The 18,259-nt window shown below is 41.7% G+C and overlaps 1 protein-coding gene across 1 annotated transcript in view; it reads right to left on the reverse strand.

Annotated features, from left to right (window-relative positions):
• The window catches only part of mmp15b (matrix metallopeptidase 15b), a 28,532-nt gene extending 11,889 nt beyond the window's left edge, over positions 1-16,643 (reverse strand). Inside the window, exons 1-6 of the mRNA XM_041043127.1 lie at positions 15,667-16,643; positions 8,358-8,506; positions 7,742-7,864; positions 7,009-7,316; positions 2,589-2,750; positions 2,157-2,353 (exon numbers count right to left, since the gene is read on the reverse strand). Of these exons, the coding sequence (XP_040899061.1) occupies positions 2,157-2,353; positions 2,589-2,750; positions 7,009-7,316; positions 7,742-7,864; positions 8,358-8,506; positions 15,667-15,786 (1,059 nt within the window). The 5' untranslated portion in view covers positions 15,787-16,643. The remainder of the gene's footprint in view (positions 1-2,156; positions 2,354-2,588; positions 2,751-7,008; positions 7,317-7,741; positions 7,865-8,357; positions 8,507-15,666) is intronic.
• Positions 16,644-18,259: the final 1,616 nt, after the last annotated feature.

An 18,259-nucleotide genomic window follows, 5' to 3' on the forward strand; every position in this document is an offset into this window, starting at 1 on the left:
CTCTGCTGAGAATAAAAAGTAGATGTGAATTAAAGAAATGAGCCATTTCCATCCAGAATGACAGCCCCTTTCTTCTTTTAATGTGCAGGACCGTGTGGAAAAGAGAGAGTGGTGCTGATGTGCTACAGTTTACTCCCACTCATACAGTACATAAAGTAAGAAATTTTGCCTATGCAGAGTAACAGCAATGACAAATAATGTCTGCCATCAGTAACCACAATTTCTAAACAGAGGAGGCATCATTTCCAAACTAGTACACAGAGGGGTAAATGACAATAAAACGAGAAAAAGTCAGGGGATCAGCAAAGTTATAAGGATTTGTTCTCAGAAGAAAACAAATGCCTCTACGAGCTTCCATCTAATAGTTACTGAGATAATTCAACAACTCTTAGAGAAAACAAAATGGTAGACCGACTGACCAACAGGCCAACATTGCCATCCATTGAGCAACACGCTAGAATGGCTAAAAATGAATAAACAAAGCAATGAATGTTTAATTGCATTCTGAACTTGCAGTTCATTTTTGGGCTCAGTTGCAAATGGCAGATCATTTTTCACACAGCAAATGATGTACTAAACACAATTATATTCACAGAGATCTGATCGCTTTAGGTATAGGAATTGCTTTTGGTCTGCATTTATTCTGACTGCGTCATTTGTATTAGTGTAAAAACCACTGGTAGGCAAGGAAAAAGTTAATTCTGGACACTTATTAATGCTATCCAGACGAGCTTCATGACTGTGAATGAAACCCAAGAGCACAGACATTACTGGCTGAGATGAAATCTAAGAGCATAGATATAACTGTCTGATCATGTGCAGCACATGTCCAGGCAGCTGGTTGCCAAGTCTTATAACTACTGGTCAGTGTCAGACACACTTACAGACGAAGATAAGAGATATTCATAGACTGATCTCTGAGTGTTCAGAGGGACAGGGTTCTCTCATAGAGTAGACCTTTGAAACAGTGTTGTTTGATTTGAATGCCAGTTTGATGTCTAAATATTCTACTATATTACAATAATAATGCAAACAAAAAGGCCCACACACTGATGCATTACAGATTTGCAGAAATAGAAAACAGGTTTGTATTTCTGGGATCCAGTTTAAAATGTGGTTGACACTGGATAGCTTCACTTGTTTTGACTCCCTACCACTGCAGTTCACTGTCAGTCGTCAACATTTCAGATATCATGACAACATTTTGTCAACATTAGCCAGAGAACAGGTTTTCCATTGCATTGGAATTCACTGTATATAACATATATGACAACGAAATAAACTTGAAAAAAAGCTGAGGCCTATTTACTATAAAGCCTTGGTGTTCTCTGTCCAGCTCTCTCATATCTGCAAACCTCTTCAGTGTTCAGCAGTGCCAACATTCGACACCTCCTTCGACCTCTTGCACTGAAACACATCATTACTTTATCTTTATAGAGCTGCTCTATGTATAGATTGTCACTGAACTAATCCTGAAGGGGATAAAATACAGTGGAAGAAACCCAGTGTTATTTTCTGTTGAAATTTCACTTAATTAAACTGGCAATGACCATATAAATTACTTGCATCATCAACAATGACCAGGAACCGTATAATAGCAAATGTATAATAACAAATGACCACAGGGCTGGGCTGCATAATGCATATAATTATATAAATATTAAATGAATAATAAAATCCAGCTTACAGAAACTGCAGCCAACTGCAAAGTGAGAGTTTTCTACATTGCTTTTAAAGGTAAAAATGTTGCTCGCTGCTGTTTCAGCCCTTATGAATATTTTGTGTGGGTCCAAAGGTTCTTTAAGGCAAACACCTGAGAGCACCCCACCCTTTTAACAATGTGCTGTCTCATAAAAAAAACACCGGCCCTCTTGGTTTACAATCCACAAGGACCTGATTGAAAACAGACTTCTTGTTGGCTGAGCACACGCCATTTGTCTTAAACTGATTCTCCAGAAAAGAAAAACTAATTTATTGACACAGTTAATTTGTCAGAACAGCTCCTAAGCTGGAAGCTGACTGAGGACAAGCAAGGACATATAATAAACTACTGTGATGGTAAACCAATTTCTTTTGACATTTTATGCTCATTACTTCAGAACAAGATCAATGTAGCAGTTAAAAACACCCCTTTTCCCAATCTGTAAACCCTTTACCTTGAAAACAAACATCTCTCCTCGGAGCATAGCAACTGTGTCGAAGTTCCCTTCACAGATATTGGGTCCATAGTGATCTGGCCTTTCAGTAGTCCTGGGGCGATCAGGATGCCGAGGAGGTGTTTGAGGTGGCCTCGGTTCTGGGCGACGGGGTGTCACAGTGGGCAGGGCTTGGGTGGGGCCGCTGTCTGGCTGACCTGAAAGGAAAAACGAACACTGTGGGTTAAACGTATTTTACCACATTATGCATGATGACAAGAAATAGGAATAGTTGACTGAAAAAAAACAGAGAACACCACATTTCTTTGATATTTCTGAAATGCTGATGAATTTAAAGCTGTAAAATGAATTTCCAAATATATTAAGGCAACTTATCGGGATAGGGTTTTAAACAGATATCCAACCAGGAAAGTTATCCAAGGTGCATCCTACCATAGATCTGTTGTATGCCTCGCCGGTCATCTTCAGGTAACTGGAAGTTCTCAGTTTCCATCCACTGGTAAAAGGGAGCCATGATGGCCAGTGGGTTGTTGGAGTGCTCTAAACCCAGGGCATGACCTAGCTCGTGCACTGCTACCAAGAAGAGGTCGTTACCTGTATGGAAAGAGAAATGTTAGAGGAGGAAAGAAAGTTAGACAATATACACTACATTTATCACTAGAAGCGTATTATCTGAATTTGTGCTGAAGGATAAAGAGAGAATACACGTCCTTCTGCATTAATAAATATGTGTCTTTTGAAAAACACATACAGGAATTCATATGCTGCATATAGAAGAAAGTCTCTCACAGTAATACTGGATGGGGCCTCTCTTGGGCCCAAGATGTGGCATGAAAATATTTCCGACAGTAGTACACTACAACTACCAGCCTGGACTGTTGACAGAAGACAGGTTGGGTCCATGGATTCATGCTGTTGATGCCTAATTCTGACCCTACCATCTGCAGCCTCAGCAGAAATCCAGATCCATCAGACCAGGCTATGTTTTTCTAGTCTTCATCTGTCCAGTTTTGTTGAGCCTGTATCCACTGCAGCCTCAGATCTCTGTTCTTGGCTGACAGGACTGACATGGTCTCTGCTGTTGTAGCAGTGCATCCACCTCAAGGTTAAGCATGTTGTTCATTCTGAGAAGCTGTTCTGTTCACCACAGTTGTAAAGAGTGGTTATCTGAGCAGCCTTTCTCTCGCCCCCAACCAGTCTGACCATTCTCCCCTGACCTTTCTCATTCTGACTTAAACTCTAGAGACTGTTGTGTGTGAAACTCTCAGGGGATCAGTAGTTTCAGAAACACTCAAACCAGGCCATCTGGCACCAACAATCATGCCACAGTCAAAGTCAGTAAGATCGCATTTTTTCTTCACTGCACGATTTTATACATTGCACTGCTGCCACATGATTGGCTGACTGAATAATTGCCTGAATAAGCAGGCTTACAGATGTTCCTAAGAAAATGCTCAGTAAGTGTATATCCATGTAGTTAATGTATGAGGATGCCTATTTATTGTTCTCTCCCAGTTATCTAAAAATCTCCACAGATCTGGCACATGAATCACAAAAGGCATGTTAATGATTGCTGATATAAATCAGCATACATTTCTAACATTTCTAACCAGTCAAGGGATGCTGTTGTCCACTGCCACCACAACAATTACACACTGACAGGGCCACAACACAGCTGTGCCACACTGACCACTGCATCAACTTCCTCTGTACACAAAAGACGTCTCACAGATTTTTCTTTTTTTTTTTTTGAAAAATACAACCAAAGAAAACCTGGTTTAGAATTGACCAACATATTCCTATATCGTTGTGTCTGAAGTGAAGCCAGAACACAATTGGGTACTTCCCCTCAGTCAATACCTCTTTGTTGCCCGGCCCTGCACTCTGTGAACTTTGAACTTGTGAGCCATTTTGTCTGGCCTGATGCTGATTGGTCAGATCTGTGCCAGTGACATCATGCTGTTCGGGGATTGGGACTTGGTGATGTCATCGATGTGCATGCAAGGGAAAGGGGGGGATGCTCTGGATGCCTGTCCTTGTGTGTCTCCTAATTTGCTCTTTGCAACACAAACACACACACACACACACACACACACACACACACACACACACACACACACACACACACACACACACACACACACAAAAAGGATACACACAGTTCATCTCCCCCACCATCTATAATTTCAGAGTCACATGAATGTCCTCATGGCATGCTAAGCTGCACTAACACTCAAGGAGAGAAAACAGCAGAGGGCAAGACAGAGCACCGCGGATAGCTAAGGGTGAATAAAGAGAAAGAGAGAGAGCACTGAGAGCAGATAAAGAGGCCTTTGTGAGGTAACCGTAGCAACCATTCAGTTTGTCAGAGAAAAGCTATAGTAAACTTCAAACATCTTAGCAAAGTTAGAAGTACAGCCAACGCATCTATTTCTGACTACCCCACATACAGGCTAGTCATTCCTATTTCACTTGTTTACATCGTCTCACACCGTATTCATCAGCAACTACGGAGACTCCCTGTGTAACAAGGGCAGTCTAAAGCAGCACCCTGACAACCAGAATGCACTTTCCAAGTTCGCTCTGCCTTTTTCCAGTAACTTGCTCACATTAGTCTCATCTGACCACAAAGAACCACAAAGGCTTCTGGCCTTTTACCACTACTGGCCTACTGGGTGTCATTTGTGTAAGGTGTGTTTGAGTGTGTATGTCTGTCAGTTGTTCGAATAAAGTGTAAAAGCTGTTTTTGTTTTGTTCTGTGCCAAAAAGGCTGATTAATCACACTGTGCGTCACAAGGCTCACACCAAAACGTTTTAGGCCAATAGAACTGTTATTCACTAACAAATGAAACTGAGGTCAGGGAGAGGAAAAGAAAACACTACGACTGCAAAAAGTTCATGAAACAGATTTGTGCTTTTACCATCAAATGCCATCATATTCATTTTTTATGAGTAACTATTGATCCCTGAGATAAAGTCTGTTTTTGTTTGACCTCACCCAAAAGAAGGTCAGAGGTCAGAGCTGATTCTGTTTCATGCTCCAGGACACTTCAGCGGGGCAGATGAAGATGAGGTCTGAACTCTTCAAATCTCACTTCTTCCTTTATACAATTCTGCTGCTTTGTGTGACATTTTGTTTGCACCAGGATTTGAGCAGTGGTAGTCCTAGGGGAAAGGGCTATAATATTCCTACTCTGAATAAATGCAGAAAACAATACAATTCACTGATCTGTCATTTAATCTATGTCAGAAAATAATAAAGAAAATGTATGCCGCAATTTTCTAGAGCCCAGGGTGGTGTTTTCAAACTAACTAAATAACAGCTTAAAACTTAAAAGATATTTAATTTAGGAAATAGAGGAAGAATAGCAAATCTTTATATTTGAGAAGCTGCAGCCTTTGGATGTTTGGCATTTTTGCTTGATCAACTTAAACAATTACCTGAATCAACCAAAAGATTGCTTCTGTTAAGATATTCTTGACTCTAGTGTAAATTATCACTCCAGCAGCCAGTTGCTGAATCAATCTGCATGCGCTTTGCCAGCAAACTTAAACAACAAAATTCAAATTTCAGAAATGGTAGAGGATACATTTCAACATTAATGCAACTGGAGGGCAGTGAAGATGCCAGAGTTAAATGAGGTCTACATCTGTGAAAAGTTCGACTAGCCAGGCATGTCCAAAGTCAGACAAGATTGTAATTAGGTTGTTCTTTGCTTTTAAGCTGTGTGAGTAGCGTGGTGCAACAAAGAGACCGGTCTACAGATCTCCCCGAGTGGAACACACTCCCACTTACTGTGGGATTCCACTGTCCCTGTGATCTGTCCAGCAACACGTCCCACACAGAGCTGATCACACACACACACAGGCACACACAGTCGTACTTGCACATACACAAAGCTCAGCTGTCTGTGTCTGGTGTGTGTATGTAGATAACAGGGCAGGAAGGCCTATTGTCACAAAAAAAATCCTTTTCTGGTCAACAGGGTTAATGGGTGCACTGGAAGGAGAGGAACTCTGAACACTTCTCAAAGAGTCTTAAAAATGAAGATATTTTCTTGATCATCAGTCGTGCACAGGATTAGTTTAGTGCTAGAAACTGGTGTTAAGAGTTGTAATTGGGTTTAGGGTTCATCTAAAGAAAAGAGGGATGTCAGTATAAGTTCTCAGCAACATAACTGGGGGTAAATTTGAGACCCCGGAGGAGGTCCTGTTGGGACAATTACTGTGTGATGACACCAAGCGTTGACTTTGAACTTTTAAAGAGGTAATTGGACCAGCAGAGCCTGACAAATAAGAGATGATGTAGCTAGCTGAACCATGCCAACTCTAGTTAGGTGAGGAGGAAACAGGATGGGGACAGCTGTTTGCAATCTATTATATAGATCCACTACAACCTTCACAACATGACATGACTTTGGCACTGCAAACTGCTCATCAGCTCAACACCTACAGAAATGATCAAGGGCCTAACAACCCCTCGATCTTCCATTTCCACCTGAAAGTTAATCAAATGACTCCCTTGCAACACCCAAGCCCTCAAGGAAAAAAGCTTCATAACACAACAAGCTATCTGTGTGGTGTGGCTGCACACACATAAACACAGACATACTACACACCAACTCAACTTCTACAGCAAAACATCCACCCACCTGAAGCCACATTAGATGATGTAAGTCTTTAAAACCTACCTAGAAAGGTATTCCCTTAGATCTTGGAGCATCACTTTCTTTCCAGTTGTTATTTTTGCTTTTAATTTTTTTTTTTTTGTATTTGATTGTCATTAAGGAAAATTACCACTGCCCCTAAAATCCAACACACATTCCAAATTATGCTGATAGTCACCATTTACCTTGTATGTTCTGGTTTCCTATGGTCCATGGCTCATCGGAATCAAAATGTGTGTCCCCACCCATTCCAGGTCCAGGGAAGTAGGCATGAGCCAGGAATCCCCCCTCTCCATCAAAAGGAGAGCTGTCTCCATGAAAACCTGAAGCGAAGAAGATCATAATGTCTGGCTCCTTGCGGCGTCCATATTTGATCTCCTGGTAGGGGATTTCGTCAAAGGTCAATGGGGTGACCCTCTCCCAGACTTTAAAGGCCCGCCGGATGGCTTCATACGAGTTATACTCTCCAATCTTGGGAGTGTAGTTCTGGATACTATGGGAACAAAGAGGGGAAGAGTGGAAAAGTGTCCTGTATCATTTTTGAGTAAAACATATCTCTTTTGATAACTAGTATTTCATATGTTTCTCATTTTTATGCTGTTAGTAATTTCAGATGTTTGTCAAGTTTGAAAAAATAACAGCAATTACAACTTTGTTCCAAAAAAATGCACAAGTCTTTGGCTGAGGCAAGTGTGTCTAGTCTGGCACATTATATGGGGGATCTATGGTGGTAAATGCCTTCTTGATATGACAAAATCAACAAAAGAAATGTCAAACATAAAAGCTGAATTCATTCAAATCCAAACTGGAACATAATGTTTTGCAGTAGTCACCTACAACAAACTAAGACTTTGTGCATGTACTGTACGTTTGTGGCAGGTTCGATTTTTCTTTACAAACAGAACGCCTTTTTGTTACCTGTAAGTGAGGTGGTTCTTGTTCCATTTATGTCCGGTGAGGGCATAGCGTTTCCGCCGCACGTTGGTTTTGATCTGGCCTCCAAACTTGTCAGGCACACCACAGCGGGGTCTCTTCATGGCGCTGAAGGAGTTGAAAGATGTCAGAAACAGTCAAGAAATATGTGTGTGTGTGTGTGTGTGTGTTGAAAGAAAGAAGCACCCCGGAGAAGAGATGAAGGGGAGTATGACGTTAAAACCCCTACCTTCTCCTCTTGATGTCTGTGTACATTTTGGTTGTTTAATTGAAAGTGTACCTCTGAGCTGCCTAGTGCAGCCGCCCTACTGAGCAGTTCCTCTCAAGCAAAAAGGGAGAACGTACACCTTGCACAATGGCAGGGGGAAAATATTACCTTTCAACAAATCCTGGCTAAAGGTCCATACTGGAAATTCTAGGACACTTCATTCTACTAAAAACATTTCAGGGCTTTGCCAAACTTAGAATTAACACTTTAATTAAAGTTTGGGACCTAAAATGGGTTTCAGGACAGTGTTTTGCAGGCTGGGCCATATTTTTTTTTTTCATGAATGGGTGTAAGTGTCCATGTACAAAAATATCTTAGCTAAGCCCTGCTGACCTGATGGTTTGAGGGTCCATCTGTCCAGTGACCTCCAGACCGTAGAACCGCTGCATGTCGCTGATGGCATTGGACAGGATCTGAGCTGATCGCATGGTCGACATCTGCCTGCTGGCCTGGGGCAGGTAGCCGTACATCCTCAGCCATGACTGGAGACACACAGGAAGAAAAACATAAAGGAAACTGTTACAAATATGAAGTATCATCCATTCAAATATTGTGAAACTAATTCATTTGAATCAAAGCTCATTAGACTTATATTACTGACACTAACAGGAACAACAGAAAACTTGTTATATAATTAACATGAACAAGGAAACAGAACTTATGTAAACAGCAACAGCTGTTTTATAAACATACGGGCAATTTGTGTTGTTTACAGCTGAGAGCAATCATCTGAAGCACTGGGGACCTTAAAAGTTTTTCCTCTCCTCAGCTTCAACTTGTGTAACATGATGACATGACATGAGATTTGCCTTGGTACTCAGGCTCTGTGAGAAAATCACTCCTGTTATTTGATCTTCAGTGAGAGGAATGAGGTATGCACTGGTTTAGAGCAGATTTTAAGTTTTATAAGAAAAGGAAAAATTGATCTTACAATGCAACAGTGCTTTTTTTTAAATGTATGCTGCTGTGTACTGGATTGCATTTGATGTTTTGTACATAAAAGAGAGAAGGCAGGGAAGAGATCAGCCTACTGTATCTGACCATATTCTAGGAGTATGTGGCTGGGAAGGCTGGAGGGTGGGGGTTAATGACAGACATGAGGGAGAAAACGTGATACTTGACCCAATCACAGATGACGCAAAGTCTACCCCACCTGTTATGCAGAAACCTTATATCACAACACACACACATTCACACACAGGCAAGCACTTGCACACTGGGTAGTCTGAGACACTAGATACGCCTACACATGAACACACTCCCCTTGGTGGTGCAGGGAATGTAAAAGGGTGTGTGCCTGAGTGTGCGTGTGTGCTCATGCATGTAGCTGTGTGAGCATCTGTGTGTGCAGGCCTCAAGTTTACGCCCATCTTTCACAATGCAGAATACTGCTTGATAATGCTCTGTATTTACCTACCCACTCCTTTATAGCCATAAAAACAAACTCACCTCTTTCAGTCCTTCTCCCTCACACACACACACACACACACACAGTAGGCTACATGCATCTTATAAATATGAAATGTACTGCCAACCAAACTGGTTAGTGGAGATGGTAACTGTCCACCCACACAAAGGGTTTATTTGCTGTATGTGTGCTCCACAGAAACAAAAGGTCCCCACAGTCCAATTACAAATTACAAAAGTTCTCCCAGACATTCCTTGATTTACTCTGTTTACCCTCTGCCTGCCTGTCTGTCATGCACCGTCTACATATCTACAATATGGCCGGATGTAATAAGACGGTCAAAAGGCAGATGTGTGCTTCACTTTGAAATCACCCACTGACTGGTGATATCAAACCTCCACTGACTTTAACCCCACTACTTTTCCTCTATATGTTTTGCCTACATGTGCCCTTCCTCCACCATTAGACCAGTCATTACACTACTGCTGTGATCAATTATCATGAAGTAATCAATCAATCAGTGTCAAACGCTGAGCTGAGTCTGACAGATCCTGACAGAATCCCATCCTTTGTGATCAGTTAAGACAGTAGATGGCTACTATCACCCATTTATGGCTTTTGCTGAAGTACAACCTCTTCTCTTTTTCCCTGAAGGTTAAGGTTTTTACATCAAAAAGTGTGTTATGTTCCTCTGACGGCAGAAAAAAAAGTTTGAAATCCTGCATAACAGTACAGCGTTCAGTACACTCACAGGCCAAAAAATAAAACTTTATTTAAAATTTAAAATGTTGAAATTAAAAGCAAATGATCAATGTAACTGACCAGCCTGTTTCAATGAAAGATGCAATCAGTTTATTGCCATTCAAGATAGCAAGTCTCTGGCCTCCTTATGCATGTTCTGGTTGCTTTCTCTTAAAGTTATAAACCATATTCAGAGGCTCCAGAACGCAGAATATTATTTTACTATTATTCCCTTTTATCTTTCTCTTTCTGGCAGAGGATGTACTGGCCATACATCCTCCCGTCTTGCCAGAATCAGGGGGCAGCGGAGACAGACATGGAGCCGGATCGACATCTGTGTAAAAGAGAGAGCTGGCATGGCAGGACAGGCGACTACGCTGTTGTGTTACAGGTCATGTCTCTGTTTCCAAAAATGCTATCTGAAAACACACAGGGAGGCAGCATTATGCTACATTTGTTCGGTTCAGTGGAAACAAGCAAAGGCAGCATAATGACAGGTTTTCTCTGTTTAAGAGTCTGTAGAGAGGTTTGAACTGGACATGACCCTGAACCCACCTCTGCCTTTAGATAAGGAAACTTCAAACACACTGACACACACACACACTCAAAAACAAACATGCACTTCCTGAAACACTATGTGACTATGCTCTCTCTCTCTCTCTCTCTCTCTCTCTCTCTCTCTCTCTCTCTCTCTCTCACACACACACACACACACACACACATGCTCTCCACATCCACATAGTCCAGGGCAAGGGAAACAGGTGGCAGGGTTCACAAAACACTCTTTTCATCTGAAATAATTTAAACATACATGTTTTCACTGTTACACAATAGCAATATGATTCATATTACAACAAAAGAGCCAAGCACTAAGCCCCTCCCCCAGGCTTTTAGTTCTTACATGGCACATAAAAAAGATCACAGTGGTAACAGCAGCAGATCTGCCATTCAATTTTTTTTCAATTCATTTTTTAACAGTTTTTCCAACAATTGTCCCTTTATTTCAAACAAAAGCTTCTCAATTTCAGCCTATTGTGATTACTAATGTTTCCAGCTGAAATGACAACTCTCGCTGGCAGATTTAATCAGCTAGAACTACCTAGCATTAGTCCTTTGAAAGTGAGAAACTCAAGCAAGGGTTTTAAACTGCACTTGATGGCTGTATAAATGACAAATGATACAAAACAGTATCTTGGGTACTTATTTTGAGCTTATGACAGCACAAAAACATAGTTTCATACATTTCTTATACTTTTGCTCTTATGTTTTTTGAGTTTGAAGATTATTTAAAAAAAGACACATCTTCAAGCTCTTAGATGCAAAGCATCGCTCTAACTAAAGTCCCATGAACACCACTTTTGGAATGTGGCGCAATCCAAAGCCCAGTGCTAGTTCTGCTGGTTTAGGTTCCACTAGATGGAGTTAGGAAAATAAATGGTCGGGGAAAAAAAACATGTCCACAAAAGGCAGAAAATCTTTCAAGGGCTGATTAGTAGTGAGCAATACTGAGTTTCATGGCAGCTAATGCTGTTCATATTGTCTGACAATAAAAACAAAGCACTCTGTGATGCTGTGATGACCCCATAGTGGTCATCTAAAAACAACAGTCACTGAGGGAGAAACAGTGGGGTAAAACAGAAATTCCATCTAAATTCAAATCAAAGTAATTTAAAGGAAACCCCAATCTACTGTCCTGTGTAATCGCCAATGTGTCTTCACACATTTCAGTCGCTGCCTCCCCGCCCCCATGTGATCTGCCTCTCCACATGGTTGTCACTGCAGCAGTAATAGTACTTGGTGTGGAAGGGAAATGCCTTGATGTCTGTTGATGTGTGTGTCTTTGTGTATATATAGACATCTGATTTTGTCTCTATGCGCTCTTTCCCTGTTTCATCCCAGGCTATAATCAGGTACAAGGGCAGAGATGCAGTGCTGCTGGGAGGATGTATGGAGGCATACCAACCCCTGCCACCTCTCACCCCCGTCGTCTTCAACTGTACACTACTCCAGTTTGGCCGCTCACCTTTCCTCATCAGCTGAGCTGAATACAAAATACGTTTTAGACAACAGGAGGAATAGGGTTTTGTGTGTGCGTGTGTGTGTTCATGTATACGCCAGACCTTGTCTATTAAATGGGCTTTCAAAGAGTCCTTGAGCTTACCTGCCAAGACCAGACCCAGCAATATACAAGGAGTTGTAAAACCTGCCAGGGGTGTGTGTGTGTGTGTGTGTGTGTGTGTGTGTGTGTGTGTGTGTGTGTGTGTGTGTGTGTCCACCACAATGTCAGCCAAGATACTAACAGAGCTTTTATTCCGAGGCTTGGTCTGCTGCCATCTCTTACCCCCAAAGTCGTACCAGGAGGACGGGTAAGTAAATGGAGAAGTGGGAGCGAAAGAGAAACAGACAGAGAGGAGGGAGATAATTTGATTTGTTCCGCTCAAAGGTTTCTTGAAGCACACATCAGGGTTCAGAGTCAAACAGAAAACATAAAAACATGCACAATCATCCTATCACACACTCAGAGAAAGTTTCCATCTCATGGCTTTCCCCTGCCCCATACCATGTGAGTCCTTGTGGACATGGTGATCGCCAAATCACACGGGAGTAGGGGGGAAGCAGAAGGACTGCTAAGAGACGACACGTTGCAGATTACATGGATACAAAGAGAATATGGACTGAGGAAGCTGCCTTATGTGCTCCAATGAGCCACTGATTACTCCTGCCCTCGCTACTATTACTATTGCTTTAGCTGCCAGTTGCTGTTGAACACTCTTTTCATTCTGTCTATACAGCCCGTCTTATCATATCCAAGTTTCTCTCCTATTCACAAGTTTTACTCTCACAGCTCTCCCTCTTCAGACAAGAGGCTCCATTGTATTTCCTAAGATGCCTCGGAGTCCCAGGCCCAGTATGCCTGCGCACTGTGAGTGTGTGTGTGTGTCCGTCCCAGTTAGAGAACAGCTGTCACATTCAGCCGTCACATGCTGCACAGCTGAGACTGACCAATACCGTCCCTGTCAACTTTCTCTCTCCACTTTTGTCTTTTCATAAATAGCTCCATCACAGATTTCTCTTGGCCGTAGCTGTGACATTTCCCTTTTGTTAATCAAAATTTCTCAGATTCCTGTCACACACACGTTTGATAATCCCTCTCTTTTCCCTCATTCCTCTCACCTCCCACCTCATCCTTTTTGTCCAGACAGAGTAGGAGTTCAGTTCTCTCACCAACTCTTTGACACACGGATTGAGCCACATTTCAAAAGTGAGTTTTGAATTGGTATTTCAGCGTGTGAACTAACTATAAAGTCGGTGTATAATGCAGTTTCAACACAGTCCAACTCGGTCTGGAATTGTTGTAAAGATAACAGCTGCTTTGAAACATCAATTTTACATTTAATTTTGTATGTTGATTATGTTGTTTAAAACACATTCAGTCCTCTTTTACCTGTCCTTAATCTCCTCCACAAAGACACACTGTGGCCATCAGTGACTTTAAAAAACTTGAGTCTCCCTTGCCAGAAAGATTAGTGGGCAAGTCATAGCAAGCCCATCAACAAATGATCAGCATGACTTGAAGTCCCCGCTAAGTCCTCAACTAACACCTGCAGTTTTACTTAAATCTAACAGATATAGCCCTTCCCTCTTTGCTATATTTCCTGGACCACTGCTGATTTTAAAGCTTCTACACGTTAAAATGATCTGAACTTGTCCTCAGGTGCTTGATATGCTCCCATATCGAAATTTAGCATATCCTCATATGAATGTTATGAAAATCAGCTGAAAATTGTTTTAAGGTTTAAGTAAAAGCAGTCCTGACACTCTTACATGTTTTCAATAATTTAACTTTGAATTGAAACTACAACACTTGGAGTGCCTACTTATATTAAAACACTCATGCACTTTAAAATTGCAGGTTTTCAAGAGAGAAGGCTGTTGCTTTGTATTTGTCATTGGGTTGATTAGCATGGATATTCAGTTTTTTTTAACATCTTGCACAATATCCTTTTCGGACAAATGCCAGCCAAGTTCGTCTCCACTCAATTGTGCAGCTTTAATTTACTTTTGTTGGAACAGCAACCACCAATAAAGCTGAAGTTCCCTGTGCCCAAGATGCACAGAAGCACTCTATACTTTCTGAGATCTATGCTTGTATGGAGCAGTAGAAATGGTTAATGCAGTTGTTACTATTTGTGCTGATGCACACAAACACACACGCATTTGGCAACAAGTGATTATGAATTTCACATCAGTCCACACATTGTGTAAACCCTACCTCTTGTCTCACATACCACAGGTATGCTAATACCTCCATCAGAATGTGTTGTGACCTGAGTGACAACCAGACCCCCGGTCACTGGGTTTGGTGATGCAAGCTCACCTCTAATGACCGGGAAGCCTCTGTGTCTGCCTGCCTCCCTCTCTCTCCCTCTCTTTCTCTCTCTCTCTCTCAAACAGCACACAAAAACAGACACAAGAGCTGCACCACTAATCACCTTCTAATAGGTATAGACTGAGATCTTATCTCTTATAGTGAAATGTCTCGCAAAACACCGATGGACTGATGGAACACGAAAACAAGTTGTGCTGGTTCAAGTTCTGACTTGACACTTTGGTGCAAACTGGTGTGTAGTGACACCAATAAACATGGAATAAACGTGCACTGGTGTCCCTAATGGTTAAGAGATCAGAGGAAGGGGCAACATGAGCAGTGTGAAAAATGAATGGCCAAGAGAAAAGACCTGGATATAGTGACTACGATATGAGCTGGATGATTTTTTACACTGATTCTCTTCTGTTAACTCTGTTAGCTGAAGAAGTTAAATTCCAAACAGTTAACTAAACAACGGTTTCTAAAGTGATGATCACTAAAAGTGTCTTTGACCATGAGTATGATGCTTTGCTTTTCTGTATGTCTGCATATTCTCATGAGGGGAAAGGGGCATGATTCCTTAATTCTAGCATAGTGATTAGTCCAGAGACCACAAGGGGTAGATTTTTGGAACACTTGTAATGTTTGTAAACTGCAGCATAAAAGTTTACACAAACTCCTGTTATAACTGCTACATGGTCATTCCAGAGTATAAGACCTTTCTTTTGTAGACTGTAAATGGAAATGTGTGTTGAGGGAATTATAATAATAATGTAATTTGTGTTAGTAACATAATCCAGATGTTGTGCAGTGAATAGTCCTGCCTCAGCTATGTCTAGCTGTTTCACACAGGTAAATGTCATACCTTCATACCGGCTGATTAAAGTGAGGCATACCATTGTTTATCTGACTTGAGCAAATGATATATCAAATTGTGCTCTTACTATAATAATAATACCAGGCATTCACCATGCAGTGGTGAATGCCTGGTTTATTATTATTATTATTATTATTATTATTAAGAAAATTAATAGTAATAATAATAAGTCATCTCAAACCTCTGCTGTAGTGGGTAAATAACAAGCATTATTCAGTCTACAGTTATAGGGCTGCCGTGTTTTTACCTCTGAGTTGAAGGTGCTGTCATCCTCCGCTCCACGCGCCCCGAGCGCACACAGCCACAGCGCGAGGACGGTCCGTCTCCAGAGCAACCAGAAGCAGCGGTCCCGTGAGGTGGAGGCCATGGTCGTCGCTCGTCGCGGTTCAGTCTCGACGGTGTAATGCCTTTGACTAGTTTTTACTCTAAGTAGAGCTAAGTTTGTGCGGTAAACCCGCTAATAAAAGACCTGCAGTAAACTATTCCCTGGCAGGAGTGCTACGACGGTCCTCAGCAGTGCACTTGTATACTGGAAAAGAGCTCCATTCCAGATTTACAGTCAGAGCCGCTTTACAAAGTGACCCTCCATAAATGTCGGTGTTTTTTTTCTGTACTGATGTGTGAGCCCTATGAGTCCATACAGCTTTCTCCTTGAAGTTTAGTTTTTTTACACCGATGACAGACTGCCTCACCTTTCTGAACGCACTGAGCTCTGTTATCTGTAGCGGGAGTTTTAACCCACCGGAGCGCACGTCTCATCTAATTACCATCAAAGTCGTTGCCTAATTAGTAACCTTGAACGTGTGGTTTACAAAAAAGCCACAACGTCTCCAGGAATGCCTGTTATCACCAAAATGGGTGTACAGCAGAAATGCTTTAGTAAATCATTTACTGCCAACATGTTCAAATCCGGTGGGTTAACAGCCTCCTCTCTTCCTGAGGCTTAATGGAGCGAGAAAGTTGCGAACTATAGAACAACGAGCAAATAATAAGCGCAAAGTTCACCGCACTTGACCCACTCCTTCAGCAGCAGCTTCAAGCCGTGTCGCAGCTGAAAGCGAGCACGGTTGTTTTAGATAGCGACCTCTTGCAGAATATATACATAAATCTGATGCTTCTTCGCCCTTTATATCCAGTTTTCCCTTTTCCCAGAGGAAATAATATAAGAAGTCGGTACTTAGTTTCTATCGGTCCTGTCCTGAGTCGGTGCCCCACGCGCGTTGTCTCCCAACCGGAGCAGGACTGTTAGTGGTCCGCTGATCCTGCTGTTTCAGTACCTAACGTGGAGACTCCAGATCCATCTGCTACTGCAAGGGGACGATGTGTTCCTACTATGACTTTCAGAATAAAAGGGAGCCTGAGTTGTTTGACTTGCTCTGACGGTTAGACTGTCGTGAACATGAAAACCAGGCATGAAAGGAGCAACTAATACAGAGAGTGAGTGATTGATTTTCTCCCATCAAAACCGTTATTTATTTATTTATTTATTTATTTATTTATTCATTTATTTCCGTATTATATTTTTCCTTCTCGAATATTTCCCATTAACAGCGCGTCGACAGTTACACACTTTGGAATATGGGGGTACACGGAACACATATGTTAATTTATTTGATAAATACAATAAACATTTGAAATAGGCAGCAAGGGATGAACTGGTGGAACTGTGAACTACACTTCTTTATTTCGAACCGAAAAGTCAACTTTTAAAAAATCTTTTATTTTGACGGCATGTCTAATTTCCGGTTTTGTCTTGTGTTTCTTTGGCGAAAATGATGGCTTTGACCACTACAATGCTTCTACTAACCAGGCGGATGGAGGTGGAAGCGGAGATGGAGCAGGAAAAAAAGAGCGAGCCCGAGGAGGACGCCGGCAAACATGACCCTCCCCCCTGTGTTTTATAGCTGCACTACAGCGAGGTAATAGACCACATCACTCTCACACACACACACACACACACAAACACACACACACACAAGCTGAATACATCAGGAAAGTACTGATAAGACGTGATTTAAAACCACCATTTGTGTGGTAAGGTGACCACAAATATTCATTAACTAATATGAGAATGTAGTTTTATGCAGACATAACACAACACCACCACAAACGTGATTTTGCCTGACAATAAAGCTGTCACAAAGCTTCATCCTCACAAATTCATGAAATCCTCATAAGTAATAAGGTAACGCTGCTGTGTTAAAAATAAATAAATACATACATACATACATACATACATACATACATACAACTATTGTGGTAGTCAACATGAGCCCAGGTGAGTAGGAAGCACCTGTCGTCTCTGCAGATGGATTGGTAGGACAGCAGAGAGTGATCCTAGTTCCTCGGGCAGTTCCTGTCATTTGTTGCTACTCTGCGTGATGCAGACTGTGGAGAGGTATGTCTATAGTTAGATCCCTATCAGTGGATCCACTCTAAGGCAATAGGAAATAGCTACTTGCAGAAAAATTCTGTAATTTATACTTTGACAGGACAAAGGAGGGCAAGGGTGGTGAGGGAGACGGTGATGGGATGATGAAGGTATCTTGTACTCAAGACATGATGTGTCCATGTGGTCTTCAGCCATCAGGATACCAGGAGATATGCAGTCAGTGTTGGCTGGTTTTTCTGGACATTATATACATACAGCTCACACATCTTTGCAGCTCGAGGTCATCACAGAGGAAGAGGTGCTGTAGTCTACTGAACACATGCAATGGTCACTGTTAAAGCCTCCCTAAACTACTCTCCTTTATGATAGAGCCTCAGTGCATGTGGTAAATTCTACTGGTTCTCAGCTAGTGTTTTAGATTCAAGTTTGTACAAATAAAAACAAAACA

The sequence above is a fragment of the Toxotes jaculatrix genome, chromosome 1 (assembly GCF_017976425.1).
Source record: "Toxotes jaculatrix isolate fToxJac2 chromosome 1, fToxJac2.pri, whole genome shotgun sequence".
Lineage (NCBI taxonomy): Eukaryota > Metazoa > Chordata > Actinopteri > Toxotidae > Toxotes > Toxotes jaculatrix.